Source organism: Rhipicephalus microplus, chromosome 8 (assembly GCF_043290135.1).
Source record: "Rhipicephalus microplus isolate Deutch F79 chromosome 8, USDA_Rmic, whole genome shotgun sequence".
Classification (NCBI taxonomy): domain Eukaryota; kingdom Metazoa; phylum Arthropoda; class Arachnida; order Ixodida; family Ixodidae; genus Rhipicephalus; species Rhipicephalus microplus.
Window position 1 is genome coordinate 104,457,038 of NC_134707.1, and position 15,159 is coordinate 104,472,196.

Consider the following 15,159-nt stretch of genomic DNA (forward strand, 5'->3'; position numbering starts at 1 on the left):
ATAAATATGAGATGGAAGTCATGTAAGACATAATTTACTTACGCCTAGTAACGTTGTACTGATATTAAAGTGACACATCAACCTACAGAATCGAAAGTTGGGCTAGTTGGATATGCATGGTATAACTGTCAGTTCAAGCGCACGAATAAACAGAAAGTAACAGAGTAAAAGCACTTGTCCTCTCTTCCTTTCTGTTTATTCGTGCGCTTGAACTGACAGTTATACCATATCAACCTACCTCATTCGGACTTCGCATATCATCGATTCTCACTGTAAGTGGGATCTGCCTTTTTTTTACTTTAGCTTGACGTTTGAAGAAATGCTTCTTTTTTCAATAAATAATAATAACAGACGACATAAGAGATAAGAATTCTCAAACTAAACCCAACTACGCAGCATTCATGCAATATCCCCCCCCTTCTCTGAGACGTACTTTCTCGAGTTCCCCCTTGGAATAACGTGGCCGGCGAAGTTTTTTCAAGCCAGGAACTCGCTAGCAGACGCTGCCTGCATCGGCGTTGCGAGGTGAGGGAGGGGACGCACCTGCGTAGTGGGAGGAGTGTAAACACCGCAGGGAGGAAAGCATAGAGCAAAGAGACGCGAAGCTCAGTCGCAGTGCGGGGTTGTACAGGCAGCGGGGAGGAAAGCCTCCCCACCGTCTGTACGAGAGAGAGGGGGGTGTAAGAGAGAAAGGGGTGCTAGCGCAGGGGAGGGAGAGGGGGGTGCTAGCGCAGGATATCAGACTCTCACTGCATCTGCGTTGCAGAACGAGGGAAGAGGGAGCATGGGAGAGCAGAGAGAGAGCAGTGGATGAGCGCGTGCATGCGCAAAAAAGGTGGTCACGCCGCACCCAGAATTGAGCTCAACTTTCTGGTTTTTTTCATCTATAGTAGCCGTGACATGCTGAGCGAAAAGATAACCTCGCCACACTTTTTATGGTCCCTTCGCGGCCTGCAATTTGCACTTTTTAATTTCTCTTCTTTGATACTGGTGAGAGGGTTCGTGAAGATTGATGCCATAATACATTAATGCAGCTGGTCAATCTCAATGGTTCACTCGTATATCTTTTTACTTTATTGCAAGTGGAAAGCATGAGGGTAAGGCACGCGGTTTACAACGTTGATGTTCGTGAAAGTTGATAGGAAAGTGCATCCACCCTATTGGAAAGCCTGGGTTGGTGGATAATGCCACGTTACCTACGTGGAGAAAGAAGAGAGCGAAGAAATGAATGGCTGCTGTGGCTGAGTAAACAGTCGTCCACTTCGAGTTTCTCTCTATCGTTTCCTCTCGTGACAGACTAGTGGAGGTGCTGGGTACTCTACTACAACGTTTCATGCCTCCTGGTCCTGAAACAGAAGCAACCACCACCAGTGCACCAGGATCTGCTGATATCCATCGAACCAGCCGCCGCCTTGAAGGACTACCACCACAGTACGGCCCCTTGGAAAGTTACATGAGCACAATGTTTGCAACATTCACAACCCAAACCGAGCATGACCCATTCGCTAGCGTACCCTGTGTCATCAAAACGCCTTGCACACCCAACCCATTCTACGGCGACGCCGGTGAGGATGTCGATGACTGACTCGACCATTTTGACCGGGTCGCTGCCATCAACGACTGGGACAATCGCCGTAATTTGAAGAACGTGTACATCTCCTTCTTAGATGCGGCCAGAGTGTGGTACCAGAACCACGAATCTTGATTCTCAAGTTGGCAGTAATTCAATCGGCAGCTTCACGAGGCGTTCAGTAGCCCCGAACGGAAAGTTAGAGCGAAGCAGGCACTTTCTTCGTGGTTTCAAATGCCGAACAAGAGCGTCACCACGTTTGTCAAAGAGTTGTCGCGATTTTTGTGACGAGCTGACCCCCGCATGCCGGCAGACAAAAGTGCACCTTCTAATGCGCGCCGCAAAGAAGCAGCTTTTCGCGGGGCTTTTGCGCAACCCCCCTAGGACTGTGCCGGAGTTCATACGTGAGGTCACGATTTTAGAGCGCATGCTTCGGCAGTGGTTGTCGCAGTATGAGCGTCAAACGGCCATGTCCACTGCGTGCTCGCTTGTACCAGGAGGTGATAACAGGGAGGTCCTCACAGAACTCTTACGATAGGTTGTACGCGAAGACCTTCGGAAATCTCATGCAGCGTTCCCTTCGAGTATTGCTGCTCTTACGGACGTCGTTCGTAACAAAATCAGGCAGTTCGTTCATTCGTCACCACCATCGCAAGTTGAACCTCCGACGCTTTCCTACGCGGATGCCCTAGGCGTCTCTGCGCCGTCAACGGCACATTTTTCTTACACACCTGCTCGGACCTACAGATGAAGGCGACGTTGTCCTTGACGAGTTGTTGTAGAGGGTCAGTGATGTTCAAAAAATTGGCCAAGAAGCGGCGGTAATAACCACATATGTCCAGAATGCGGCATACATCATGCTTTGTTCTCGGTATCAGGAACGAAGCAACTTCCATAGCCTTCTCAGGGTGGGAGCGAACACCACAGCTACTGACAATGTGGCCAAGGAATTTGAGTTCCTCATTTCCAACATAACACTTTTCCGGTTTCAGAGAGAGGCCGGCAGTGCGAATAGTCAGAAGTACTGCCCCAAGCCGCTCAATGTGCTGTCAAGAAGTCGCAGAAAATCAACTACGTCGCCAGAGTACACTAAACAAGAGTGCCAGTTCAGGTCACATGAAACTGTGTCCATAATTCATTGGAGTCTGGCTAGAGCGGAGCACAGGCCAAAAGGGAGAACTTTAAATTCATAAAGACCGTCAGGTGTAATAAACGCTGTTTTTTCTCGTTCCCCTTAATCTACTTCAATCTGCCAATATCCGCTACGCAGATCCCTGGAAGAGAAATAACGGGCGTGCCGCAGGTGATCCAAGGAGTCATCACTGTGAGGAAGAGGATATACAAACGCCTTTTTTTCGTTATCTTGTTCAGTTTGTGGTAGTCGACGCAGAATTGTAGTCAATCATATTTCTCTTTACCCAGAACAACTGGTGACGCCCATGGACTAGCCGATGGTTTAATTACGTCATCGTCAAGCCTTTATTTCACTTGATTACGGATGGCATCCTGCTCCTTCTGCGACACGCGCTAAACGTGTTGGCGCACGGGTTGGACGTTCGGCTCAGTGATAATTCCGTGCTTCATTAGAGGGGTCTGCCGGACTTTCGACGTAATGGGAAAACGGTCAATAAAGAATAAGAGGAGAGTGAGAAGCGTTGCCCTCTAAGGCTGTTCTACCCGACGATGGGTGTCGTAGCGACTGGTCATGCCAGTATAGCAGCTGTTCTCAGTCGAGATCGTGGTAATCAAAGGAAAGGCGTCCAAATCATCCAAAGCCTCCAAGTAAGCTATGGCTGCGCGCTTCGCACAATGCTTGTATTTGCCTCTGAAGTTCGTTACTAAAAGCGTAGTCTAGCCATTTAGGACTTGAACGAGACTTCAAGCAATGGTGACTTCTCGATCATGCTATAATGTGAGGTTACTTTCGGTGATGCCGGTAATTGACGGCTCCCGTGGACACTCAACAAGCACGAAGATACTACTGCGAGGTGTAACTTGACGCAATCAACTACGCGTAAAGCCGCGCCACGATGTTCGTTCTCGATGTCGGAATCTCGAGAAACACAGTTGGCAAAACGGACGATCACATCACGCAGATTCATTATCGTTCCATACTCTTGCAGAACATCTATGGCGAAAATGACCAGCCGAGAACGTTTGGGCAGTACAAGGAATGACGCTACAAAAGCCGACGCACAAACCTCAAGCCTGGTGGTGCATCTTCCTATCGGGGATACGAGGTGTCCTCCAGTGGTAATTAGTTGACGGCCGTCCTACATTCTAAGCACCTTGGGTAAACGGATGGCTAATAAAGCACCCTTTACCGAGTAAGCCACTGACAACATGGAACCCAAAGGCGGGTCGTGCGCGGTGCGTTGATGTGGACGGACGGGTAATGGTGACCGTGACTGTCATCGTGGTGCGACAGTTCGAAGGAATAGCGGATATGGTGGAAATATTAGTGGATATGGTGGAAATATTAGTGGATATGGTGGGAACTGTATAGGGCATAATGGCTGATGACGGCGAGAGTGTAAAACATGGTGGCAGGTGGTCGTGGTGGTGGCGAGCAATTGATGACGACAGTGGAAAATGCCGGCTGATGATGGCGAGGCAAAACGTGTTTTGTGGAAGGCTTGGTGAGCAAGTAGGGTGACAGTGGCGTGATGGAAGCTTGGTGGATTATGGTAGGAGAATGAAAAAGTACATGACAGTATGTGAAATAACTCAGTTGTAGTGTTCCGTTTTTGAATAGGCAGATATATTTGTTTACTCTCAAAAGAAACCAATCCTGTTCATCACGCTTTCTAGCACGTTATTCTTTTTATTGATGTGGTGTCAACAACGCTTCTATTTTTGTAGAGCGTAGAATATGTGGCCATGAATATGTTTACATTTCGCGCACGTACAAACAGCAGTTTGACATCCGCGATGTGTCTTTTTCTTGTGGTGTTTAGAAGACTAGAGGTATCACTGTGAACAGTGGCAATAAATGCTTTACATAGGCGCGCAGTTGTCAACAAATAAATGAGCTCCAGTTCGCAATTTCCCCTTTCAATGTTAAAGCAAAACATAGCGGTCACTTGATGTCGCCACGCTATAAACGCAACTCTGGCAATTCTTGTACACTCTATTGCTTGAGCTGTACTTTTAAGTTAACAAAGTGCATGCAAATACGCATAAACGTTCACTTTCAACATGCGTCGAGACGAGCTCCAGTGAATTTGACTTCCACCCTTCCACCAAGATTTCCACCTAAGGTTAGTCATACCGACCGAGCCCGTACAAGTGTTATCGGTGCTTCTGGGTTTCAGAATACGTGATTTTGACAAATATAAATGACAATACAGCGTAGCTGTGGCATCATATATTCTAAATGTAAACTTTTTATTGCGTACGATGTCCGCGCAAGAAGCGACAAACATCGAGGCGACGCGCTTGCAGCACTTCCACCGAATTTACTTCTCCCTTCACCGACAGCCGCAGGTCGCATTCACCGGAACTTCACTGCCTCTTATGCGAGAACACAGACTCGTCAATTCGTACGTATGCTGACTGAACCATTATGATAGCATATATAGTGTTTCTGGCGCACTGCATTCGTTTTGACCAAGCCGTTATGTAGTTGTTCCTAACGACAGAGCAACAGCAGTGCGCTGGCACGAATAAGCTGTGCGTTCCGCGAAATACATCACAAACAATTGTGTGGGCAAATCTATCGAATGAGCATAAAAGCGTTATAAAGCCTGAACAGATATCGCCCGTTAGAAGGAGCAAGAAACTTCGCAGTAACTGCCGATAAACTCTACCTGCTCTTCAGTTCTTTGAGTTTTTTTCTTGCGGTTGTGAATTGTAACAAAAACATAGTGCTGTTGCCATAATTGCAGTGGCATTTGTTACAAACAGCAGTTGTTTGGGTTTATAGAATGTGAAAATTTTAATAGCAGGTGCACATCCCGTCCATCTCAGGTAAGCTGAGACAGAAATGAAGTTGAACAGTGACTTTGTGAGCTGACTACTTCTTTAACAACAAAGTTGCCATCTGTCGGCGTAGCGCAGTGGTTAGTCTAACTTAGGAATCCGAAGGTGGCAGGATCGGTTGCGCGCTGTCGCACCCTTTTTTTACGTGTGGTTTCTACATTGTTCTTTATACAATTATTTGTATTATTTCAATAGTGGCAGCTCGTCTCGGTGGTTTTGACACTGCTTCGCGCGCCAGCATTGCCAGCTCGAGCACTCCATTTATCATCCGCTCCACCATACGCCACCATACACCGTGTGCCATCAACATTTCCGATTTCCGGCACCATTATCCACCAAAATGGTGTATGGTGGAATCCTTCATTCCCATGATTGACGTTTTTTCAATAGGGCGGGCCTTTTCCGAAAGAACTTTGTAGTGAGAGAGAAACGAGAGATAGCGTTGTAAAGGTGGTTGATGCGGCAGTGCCAATGTTGCCACTTTATTCGTAGAGATGGAGCGAAGTGGCTGTGGCTGCCAGCGTCAGACACGCCAGGTGCGTGAAGTCGTTGTGTTGCTCACTCGAATGGCACGGCGGGGTGGCTGAGAAATTATAATGAATAATGGCGATGATTACAACACTGCAGATTACTCCTCCCGGCAGACATTAAACCGAAATGAAAAACTATATGGGGACTTATATACAAGAAGGGTGGTGACGCGAGACAAAAGGTAATGGGGATAGTACAGGTCGTCAAGTCGTCAACATAATATGGCGCTGGGTCTACATGGATGTTCTCATGGTCGACAGTGGGAGAACCGCAACATACGAAGAAGTAAATGATCATGCATCAGCGTGTCCCACAATGACCTATTCGGATAGATCGAGAGCGGAACATGTGTGGTGAGGCTTGGCTGCTAACGTTGGCAGTGGGTCGGCTGCAGTGATGTAGATGTCGGTGTCCACGCAGCACGGATCTCAGAGTTGCGTCCGGTGTGCTTGCGTGGTTACGCGAGCGGACGGATGAGGAAACATGCTCGTTTAACGGCACCACGTGCACTGTGGGTAGTCAGGTGCCCTGTAAGTGATAATCAATTGCGTCGACCAAACCTAGTAGACGCTGTCTTGAAAGGCATGACTGCAACGCGTGGGTGCGTAGCTGGACGGCCGAAAAAGGGCCAGTCTGTTTCATGCCAAGTGCGATGAGTTCGTCGACTTGGTGCAACAGCTGGTAGTTAAGCAGTAGGATTGGGCATCGTCACTGTTGTGACCATCAAGACCTGCGTTATGGACACGCGTCATGTAGTTCTCATGCAGCGTTAGAGGCTCCGGGGATGATTGTGGAGCCCCACTATGACTGACCTCCCCAACGAGAGGCAGTGGCTGAGAAAATATGATGATAATGAATGATGATGACGCTGCAGCCTAATCTAAGCACTGATTGTGTAACTAATACTAATTTGTCTAACGGATCAAGAAAGTACACGTTAATATAAAATACATTGCAGTACAGTTCATCGTGGCGTGAATTAGGTTCAGACTTCATTATACGACTACGAACATGCATTCCCGACACACGTCGTTGCATGACGGCAAGGTCGTCCAGGAAAGTGTGTTCACTCTTCGGCGAGTGATGGGTTTTTACTTGAAAATTTTTGTAGCTGTCAGTTATGGTTTTGGTTTCAAGGAACTCATAGGAACCAGTGATGGAAGTGTTGTTGCAAACTGAGTCATGTACGTGAGAACTCAAAACAGTAACGCACGTGTCGTAAGCTCTGCGCACGGACCCGCGTGCATTTGAACGCCACCGTGAAAAGTGTGGTAGAGAGTCTATGTAAGAATGGCAGCCCAGTTTAGGTGTTGTAGATGTGTTTTGTTATCTATAAAACGGGGTATTTAATCATGTCACAAAGTGATCTGTTCTGCTCTGAATTCCGCAGTAAACTTTTTTTTAAATTGGTTTAAACATGCATTCACTTTTGTATCATTCATTGATAGTTTGCAGACGTTGTGTATGTACGTTAATTGTGGTGTCTCAATTTACGTCATTATGAACGTTTCAAAACTGTACTTCTTCATGCACATAGGAGTGCCACTAGCGTGACGATTTCGCCATTCTGAACATTCGGGATGAGTTTTTAATACCCCCAACTTGCTGCGATTCCATAGCCACCAGAATGAAATTTGAAAGAACTCAATGTCTTCTAATAAAGCGTCTCTCATTCTAAGCGACATTAATGACGTATCCTGCTGCATTGCCTTTACGGTCACGTGAAATACATCAACGGCACCTTGTCGGACTGACCACCCACTCGAATACACACACTTTCAGCTGGTTCGAGTGGTTCAATAGGGCAGCTCCTAACATAAGGTTGATTTAACAACACGTTCACACCGCAATAATAAGGCGGGGCCAACAATTCTAAGGTTGGTTCACGCTGCACGTCTTGTGGTTATGCTGTTTACTTTGTGAGAAGTTTCCGTTTATACGATTTGTATTTTAACATACATTTTAGTATTGTCATCATCTCTGTGTCCATTCTAATGATGCTTGGTTTGATTTTATAGTACTGTGGCGGCTACGTTTTTTATGCCCGTTCTACAGTGGAGGGATTCGCCTCTAACTCCGTTGAGAAGAGGGCAATCACCTTCGTCACCGACCAGATTGTGAAAAAATTGGTGAGTAATCCACACTGTTTTTCATACAATGGCACAATAGTGCGTTTTGCATATAACCTGTTATCGGTGTCAACAACGTCGGTGGTTACAGAAAAATGAGTGTTGTCATTCAGCGAAACCTCTAATGAACTCATGCATGCTGCGTGGCAAGCAGGTCCTCTAAGACCGAGCCAATGCATTGCTAAGAAGTCCTGCTGCAACACCGTTTACGATTGATATCCAGTGCGATGAGTCTACCTACTTAATGTAATGTTGTGCTAAAGAAGCTTGAAATCGCGTCTGCTGTTGACATCTGAATCGTGCCATGAGTGGCGGCTGTGAAAGCCGGACTATTGCAAAGCGCTGAGGCAGCTGTTGAGTAGTCCGGTTTGTTGGCTTGCAGACGGGTTGTGCGTATTTGGCTGATTCACATGATGGCGAAGTGGGCACATCGCCACTGCGCTTACAAAACTCACTAAACGATATGTTTAGGCTTCTCATGTTGCATACACCGACGTTATTTTTTTGTTAGTGTAGAAATTTCGACTGATAACCCAAGCTAGGTTAGCGTTTGAGAGAGCCACGCAAACGGGTCTCGACTGCACTATCGTGTTCAATTCTTGAAGGCGAAGCTCAAGCTTCTTTCAACTTTCTATTACTTTTTAGGAGTTATCGCAATGTTGAGCATCAAATAATTGGTCTCATTTAAAGCAATGCGAAGCTCTCATAGAAAGGGGAATCGTTATCGGGGACAAGATATGCTATGGGATGTAGCGAGCCGTAAAATTATCATGCATAAAATGGGACCATGTCGCGCAGCGCAGACGAAATTCAACATTATGAACAGGAGCGTTTGTTCTGTAGTGGCAAGAGAATGTGATTATGATGAAAACGACAATAAAGTTGTCGAGCAGGTGGGCGCCCCATGGCCCTCTCACATCCAGTGGAGAAGATGACGTTGGTCATCGAAAAGCTACAACCTACGAATCCAGAATCCAAAACAAGGTATTACAATACCTTTGTTATGCACAGTGCTAAATTCCGTTGCATGAGGAGGAGGAAACAATTTTATTTAGAGTCCGGTGAGTTGGTGGGGTGGGCCAATGGTTCGCCTAGGTTGCGGCCAGAAGTCCTTGAACCCTGGGGGCTTCCTCAGCCTCCTGGACGGCCGGCCAAAATATGATCTTCGAGGACGGGGCTGAGCATTGAAGCTTCCCAGGGCGCGCGAAGGCTGCCACCAGAGGCCACATACTCGTTGTGGGCACTAATCCCTCCACATTCCCATAACATATATATGCCCCAAAGTGGCTCTGCAGTCACAACACTTGCATTTGTTCGTTTTGTAAATATCGGGATATTATGGGCATATAAAGCACGCTTCTTCATCACCTGCATAAAACAATCATAAACTAGTGTTCTCCATCTTCATCGCTAGTGGATATGGCTCTTGAGTCGGTTCTGCGCCTCGGAGGTGACTGTTTTTGGCCACATCTTCTGGGCTTGTAAAGGACTCTGTCGCAAGTGGTGGAGGTGCGGGGTAAATGAGCGCGAGTGCAGGGTTGGGATCCATCCTAGTTTGTAACTGCCGCCATTCGACAGGCTGTATCTTTGTTAATTTTGGGTGAGGGGGTAATAATATGCTCCTCTGTAATCTATAATGTTTAGTTATGTCATCGTATCTGGTAATTCGGTCTTCCCGAACCCACTCGTGTGCCACGCTGTCAACAGTGGAGGATGCTGGGGCGGAACTTGAGAGGGTAGCTCGGTCGTTGACTCCTCGGGCTGCAACATGTACAGCCTCGTTGTTGTAGTCTCCCGTGATGGCGTGAGCACCTGTCCATATAATGTATTTGTGTTGCTTGTTTGATCCCCTCCAAGTAGATTGCGCCGTGCCTCTGGTGAAATTCGGCCGTTGGCAAAGTTTTTCACTGCCGCTTGCGAGTCACTGACTATCAGGGTTGCATCTGTCTGAGCTACTGCAAGCGCTTGGCTACCTCTATCGTTGGCTCGGTACTTGTGGTCCGTATCGTCGCGCACGTCGTACAGCGTTTCTTGCTGTCAATTGCTGCCGTAAATCCCCGTCTGCACTTGTATCGAGCATTGTCAACGAAAACTGCGTCCTTGTCATTACCAGACTTTTTTTGCATTTGCTTTACTACAGTCTCCCGTCTGGCCTTATTGTGTTCGGGGTGCACTTTTTTTTGGCAAGGGGGCTATCATCAATGTTTTTCTGGTCTCTCTTGGGATGTCTACATTGACGGCGTGTTGTGTGTGATACGTTACGCCTAGTCGCTCTAGGATATGTATTTAAGCTCGTGTCTTAGAAAGACGTTCCTAATGTGCCGTACGGTAGCCGCAATGAGCTCATATATGGTATTGTGCAGGCCAAGTTGTAGCAGTTTGACCGCCGGCGACAATCCTCTTTTCTTAAAGAGGATTGTCGCCGAGCTACGAGGGAATGGCTACACAGAAGCGTTCATCCGCCGGGCGTCACGCCGTTTGTCGAGACGACAACCACCGCACCGCGGAAAGACACCTGCAAGCGACACACCGCCCGACCCCCTTTCCGCCCTGGCCACACCACCGCACACGAGAAAAACGAAGGCGCCAAACAACCGCGTCGCCATTCCATATGTGCCGGGCATAAGTGAACAGCTCTCGAGAGTCCTAGGAAAAGCCGGGGTCACGGTAATCCACAAACCTGTTTCGACGCTCGCTCGCTTGCTACCGCGGCCGAAAGACCGACCTCCGAGGGAGCTACACCCGGGCGTTGTCTACAAAGTGTCGTGTTCTGGGTGTCCAGCCTGCTACATAGGCGAGAGCAAGTGTTTCCCGGAAAGAATGCGCCAACACAAGAACGACGTCAGGAAGATGGAAGTGCAACGTAGCGCTCTGGCGGAGCACTGCGAGAAGCACGACCATAAAATTGACTTAGACGGCGGTTCTGTTATTGAAACAGAACGGAATTTGGGAAAGAGGCTCTTGCTCGAGTCTTGGCACATTCAGCATACGCCTGCCAACGTGAACCGCTCGCTGGGATCAATGCCTTCGGTGTACGTTCACGGTCTCCGAAACGTGGTGGAAAGGGAAAGCCGGAGCCGTGGTGAGAGAACACGACGCGACGACACTTCCATGACCAAGACAGTCACCCCCTGAGGAAGGGACCGAGTCGATCTCGAAACGTCGGACTCTATTTGAACTGTGGCTGGAGCAATTTCAATTTTATAAACCTTTCTACCCAGCCAGACAGATTGCTGTCAAAATGTTTACGTTCAATCGTGAGATGCGTGTAATGTGAGAACATGACTACACGCCACAGTCAAGGCGCTAAAACATTTCGACATGACGTGGTGCGCGTGCTCCCAGCGTTCATTTCGTCGCGTTACGCTGGCGTTGCCACGCCAGGCGCCGGTCTTGCCATTAGAGAGTTTAGTACTGCGGAATGGTGCTACCTACGCATCACGCAAGCGCCTTGCGTTACGTGGTGTCGCTTGCCACTAATCGGCTTTTAGTACGCCGTAGTACCCGCGTACGTAACGAGCGTGAAGCGTGTTGCGCCAACTGGTAGATCAAAATAGAAGCACGTGTCGTTGACAGCCAATGTGAGCCAATCCAAGTGTTATAGCCAGATTATGGCCATATTTTAAGCCACAGCGCCGGTTGGTGCTTGCCTTCGGTGCCGCCATTTTGCCAAATCAAGTCTCGCGCTGTGGCGAACTTGTTCGAGAGCGGCGCGATCACCTGATACGTACGCACGCACCCATCTCATGCGTGCGTACGTAGCGGCTGCGTACGTAATGCGATACGTGCGCGTTACGGTCTGCGCGTGCGCACTACGCAGAACGTGGCGTCTTTACGTACGCAACGCCGCCACGTACGCAGCGTACGCATTACTAAAACTCTCTATTTACTCGCAGGCGCAAGCCACGCTGCGTTGCTTTGATGCATGCGCTTTTCAGCGCGTCTGGCGTCCTTCCGTCATGAGTCATGAAAAAAGCGAGACGCAGTGTTGTCTGGGTAACAAAGCTGCGTGAAATGCGGCATGCCGCATTTTGCGCCCTTTGTCATCGGGCCGCGCTAACGGACGCTGGTTTCGCCTGGCTTCCGACTATAGAGTGCGCGGGTTTTGCTAACGTAGTGGGACGCGCTTTGTTTTGGACTTGCTGTCAGTGAGCTGTTCTGCAGAAAATTGCCCTGTACCTACGGATGCCCCTCGTATAGGCAAATTTGTCCCTGTTTTCGGAGTTTTCGAGATTTTCCTATCAACGCCGTGGCGGAAAGGCTAGGCCTATCTCCTAGGCCAAGCCTGGGCCGCGTCGCCGGGCGTCTGGCTTGAACCTGGTGACCGTGGGCCTTTTTCTTTATTTTGTTTATACATACTGCAGCTCCTATTAGGGCTATTGCAGGAGTGGACATACAAATGATCAGGTGATAACAAGTAGAAACAAAAACATGAGCATATGGCACAAATTTGTGGTTCATAGTACTACACAAGATACAGAATGAACAGAGCAAGGGCACAGAAAGCAAAAGAACATGGAAATAACTCGCAATCTCCTGTTTTTAGGCTGAAGATAGAATATTACGTCGAAGGAGAGACTATAACGCCCGAAGATTTTGAAGAGGGAGAGTGGGCTCCAGTGCTGAAGGCACAGGACCGATTTAAGAAGACTCTGCATGGCGACAACGCCAAGAGTAAGCCTTGCGAAACGGAGACCGGCAGGGTGCAAGACGAACGGAACGCAGCAAGTCAAGCGGGGGAAAGCGCCGGTGTGGAAGAAACGTGGACCATTTCTCAAGTTGCCAGCCACGGATTTCAAGGTTGTGTACAGGCCCCAGAACTGGGACTTGAGTGTTGTGAGAGTGAGAAAAGTCGGATGTGCACTGAGAGCAGCAGCGCGTCTATCGAGTGCAATTGCCGCGGAAGAAGACATTGTGTGATTTAATGGCACAAACAACACGTTGACGGTGAGCACACCGTGGATAAATCGCAGTGGGGCATATGCGACAGAAAAGACGCTCAAGCTGGTTGATCGTGACCTGCCGGTTTTGGCGTTCGTGGCGCCGTTGGAGAACTCCGTGCGGGGAGTGATTTACAATGCTTATGAAGAATGTCCAGTGGAAGAAGTTCGGGCGGTATTCCTGAAGAAGGATGAAGGCATAGACATTCTGGACGCGAGACCTCAGCGAAAGTCAGAGGCGATTCAGATTACGTTCGGGGGAAAACGCATACCCCGACAGGATACTTACTGGAACTGTCTGTACACTGTGATCCCGTATAGAAATTTAGTCGAGAGCTACGCACGCAACACCAACAAAAAGGCGAGATTGTCAGGCACGGCCTCCCTGAACGAAACCGCTCGAGAGAGGGAGTTAGCAGTGTTGGTTCAGCGACAGGGAGATTTGATTGAAAGAATGAAAAACAAAATTGCAGAGATGGAACGCGCACTTAGAAATGACCAACGGCAGGGAACACAGGCACCAGCAGTGCAAGGCCTACAGAAAGCGACGCAAAAGGCGTCTGCTCGCGTACAGGAGAGTGCAGCTATGGGAGTGGAGAATCGGGGGACAGTGAAGAGACCACTGCAAGGGGATAAGGAAGCTAACGGAAAACGATTAGCCGAAACATCACCAGTAGACATGCCACAGCCTGTTTTTAGGTCACTAGTCTTAAGTCGGATGTAACTACACTTGCGGATAAAGTAGGCAAACAAGGAAAAAGACAGGATAGGTTGGAGGCTCCAGTCGAAAAGATCGAAGCCAGATTAGACACAATAGAGGAGCGTCTCGGCATGCTCTCCAGTGAATTTAGGGATTATGAAACCCAGGTCATGGGCATGTTTCAGCAGCTTCATACTCTATTGGAGGCAAGCCTGCCTCCCATGGGTGGCCAAGTGTCATTAGATATCCTGGTGCCTCATCATGGCGCCTCGAAAGCAAATGGAGGTTTGGCACTGGAGCTGCTGGGGCTTTCGTCAAAAGCGAGGTAACCTGCAGTTGCACGTACAAAATCTGGACTGCAAACCAGACAAAATAGCCTTACAGGAGGCTAGTGGTTCCGTAAAACTACCTCGATTTAAGGCATTAACAGCGCCAGGAATTGACTCAAGGGGTGTATCACGCGTCTTCACAGCCGTGCTAGTCCATCGTAACATCACTTCCATACAGCATTTCGTAAATAACAGCAGAGAAGACTATGACCTGCTAGAGATTTTGCCTAAACGAAAGTAGGAGAAGAGTCTCTTTTTACTTAATGTGTATAGTTCTCCAAAAGATAACGGATTGAACTTGCCACAACTCCTGATTCAAACTCAACGGTTAGCAGCTCGCGCTCCGCTTATAGTGGTAGGAGATTTCAGTGCGCCTCTACCGGAGTGGTATATCCGAGCCAGCCCAAAGAGCAATCGGCTTTGGCAAGTTGCCCGGGATCTGCGATGGACGCTGTTAAACAATCCACAAGATCATACGAGCATAGGCAACAGCATAAACATGGATACCTCTCCAGACCTTACGTTTTTAGAGGCATCAGTGCAAAGTGGATAACACGAGACAAGCACTAGAAAGTGATCACTATATCCTTTCCACGACGTTTAGCGCTGTGAAGCATAAAGACAAAGTGAGGGGGCATAGAATTACAGATTGGGACAGATTTAGAAAAAACAGAGCAGACACTGCAAACGGGAAAATTATTTACCTAGACGCATAGGTAGAGGCGTTCAAGGATGACGTAAATAATACCTCGGTAGAAGTGCCAGTCGAGCAGGAGGAGTTTACCGCTGACTCTACACTTTTACATATGTGGGAAGCGCATGCGCGTCTCTGGAGAAGGGGAAAGAAGCAAAAACGTAATGGCGTCCTTCGCAGAAGGACTGCCAAGTTAGAGCGTAAAATCGAAAATTATTCAATTTAGTTGCGAGCAAAGTAGTGGGGCCAGATTTGAGATCGCATGAATTGACAGTTTGGATGCAA

At 48.2% G+C, this 15,159-nt stretch overlaps 1 protein-coding gene across 1 annotated transcript in view; it reads left to right on the forward strand.

The window, feature by feature from the left end:
• LOC142769307 (uncharacterized) overlaps positions 1–15,159 on the forward strand; it is a 72,984-nt gene that overhangs the window by 35,669 nt on the left and 22,156 nt on the right. Inside the window, exon 5 of the mRNA XM_075872443.1 lies at positions 8,101–8,211. Within this exon, the coding sequence (XP_075728558.1) occupies positions 8,101–8,211 (111 nt within the window). The remainder of the gene's footprint in view (positions 1–8,100; positions 8,212–15,159) is intronic.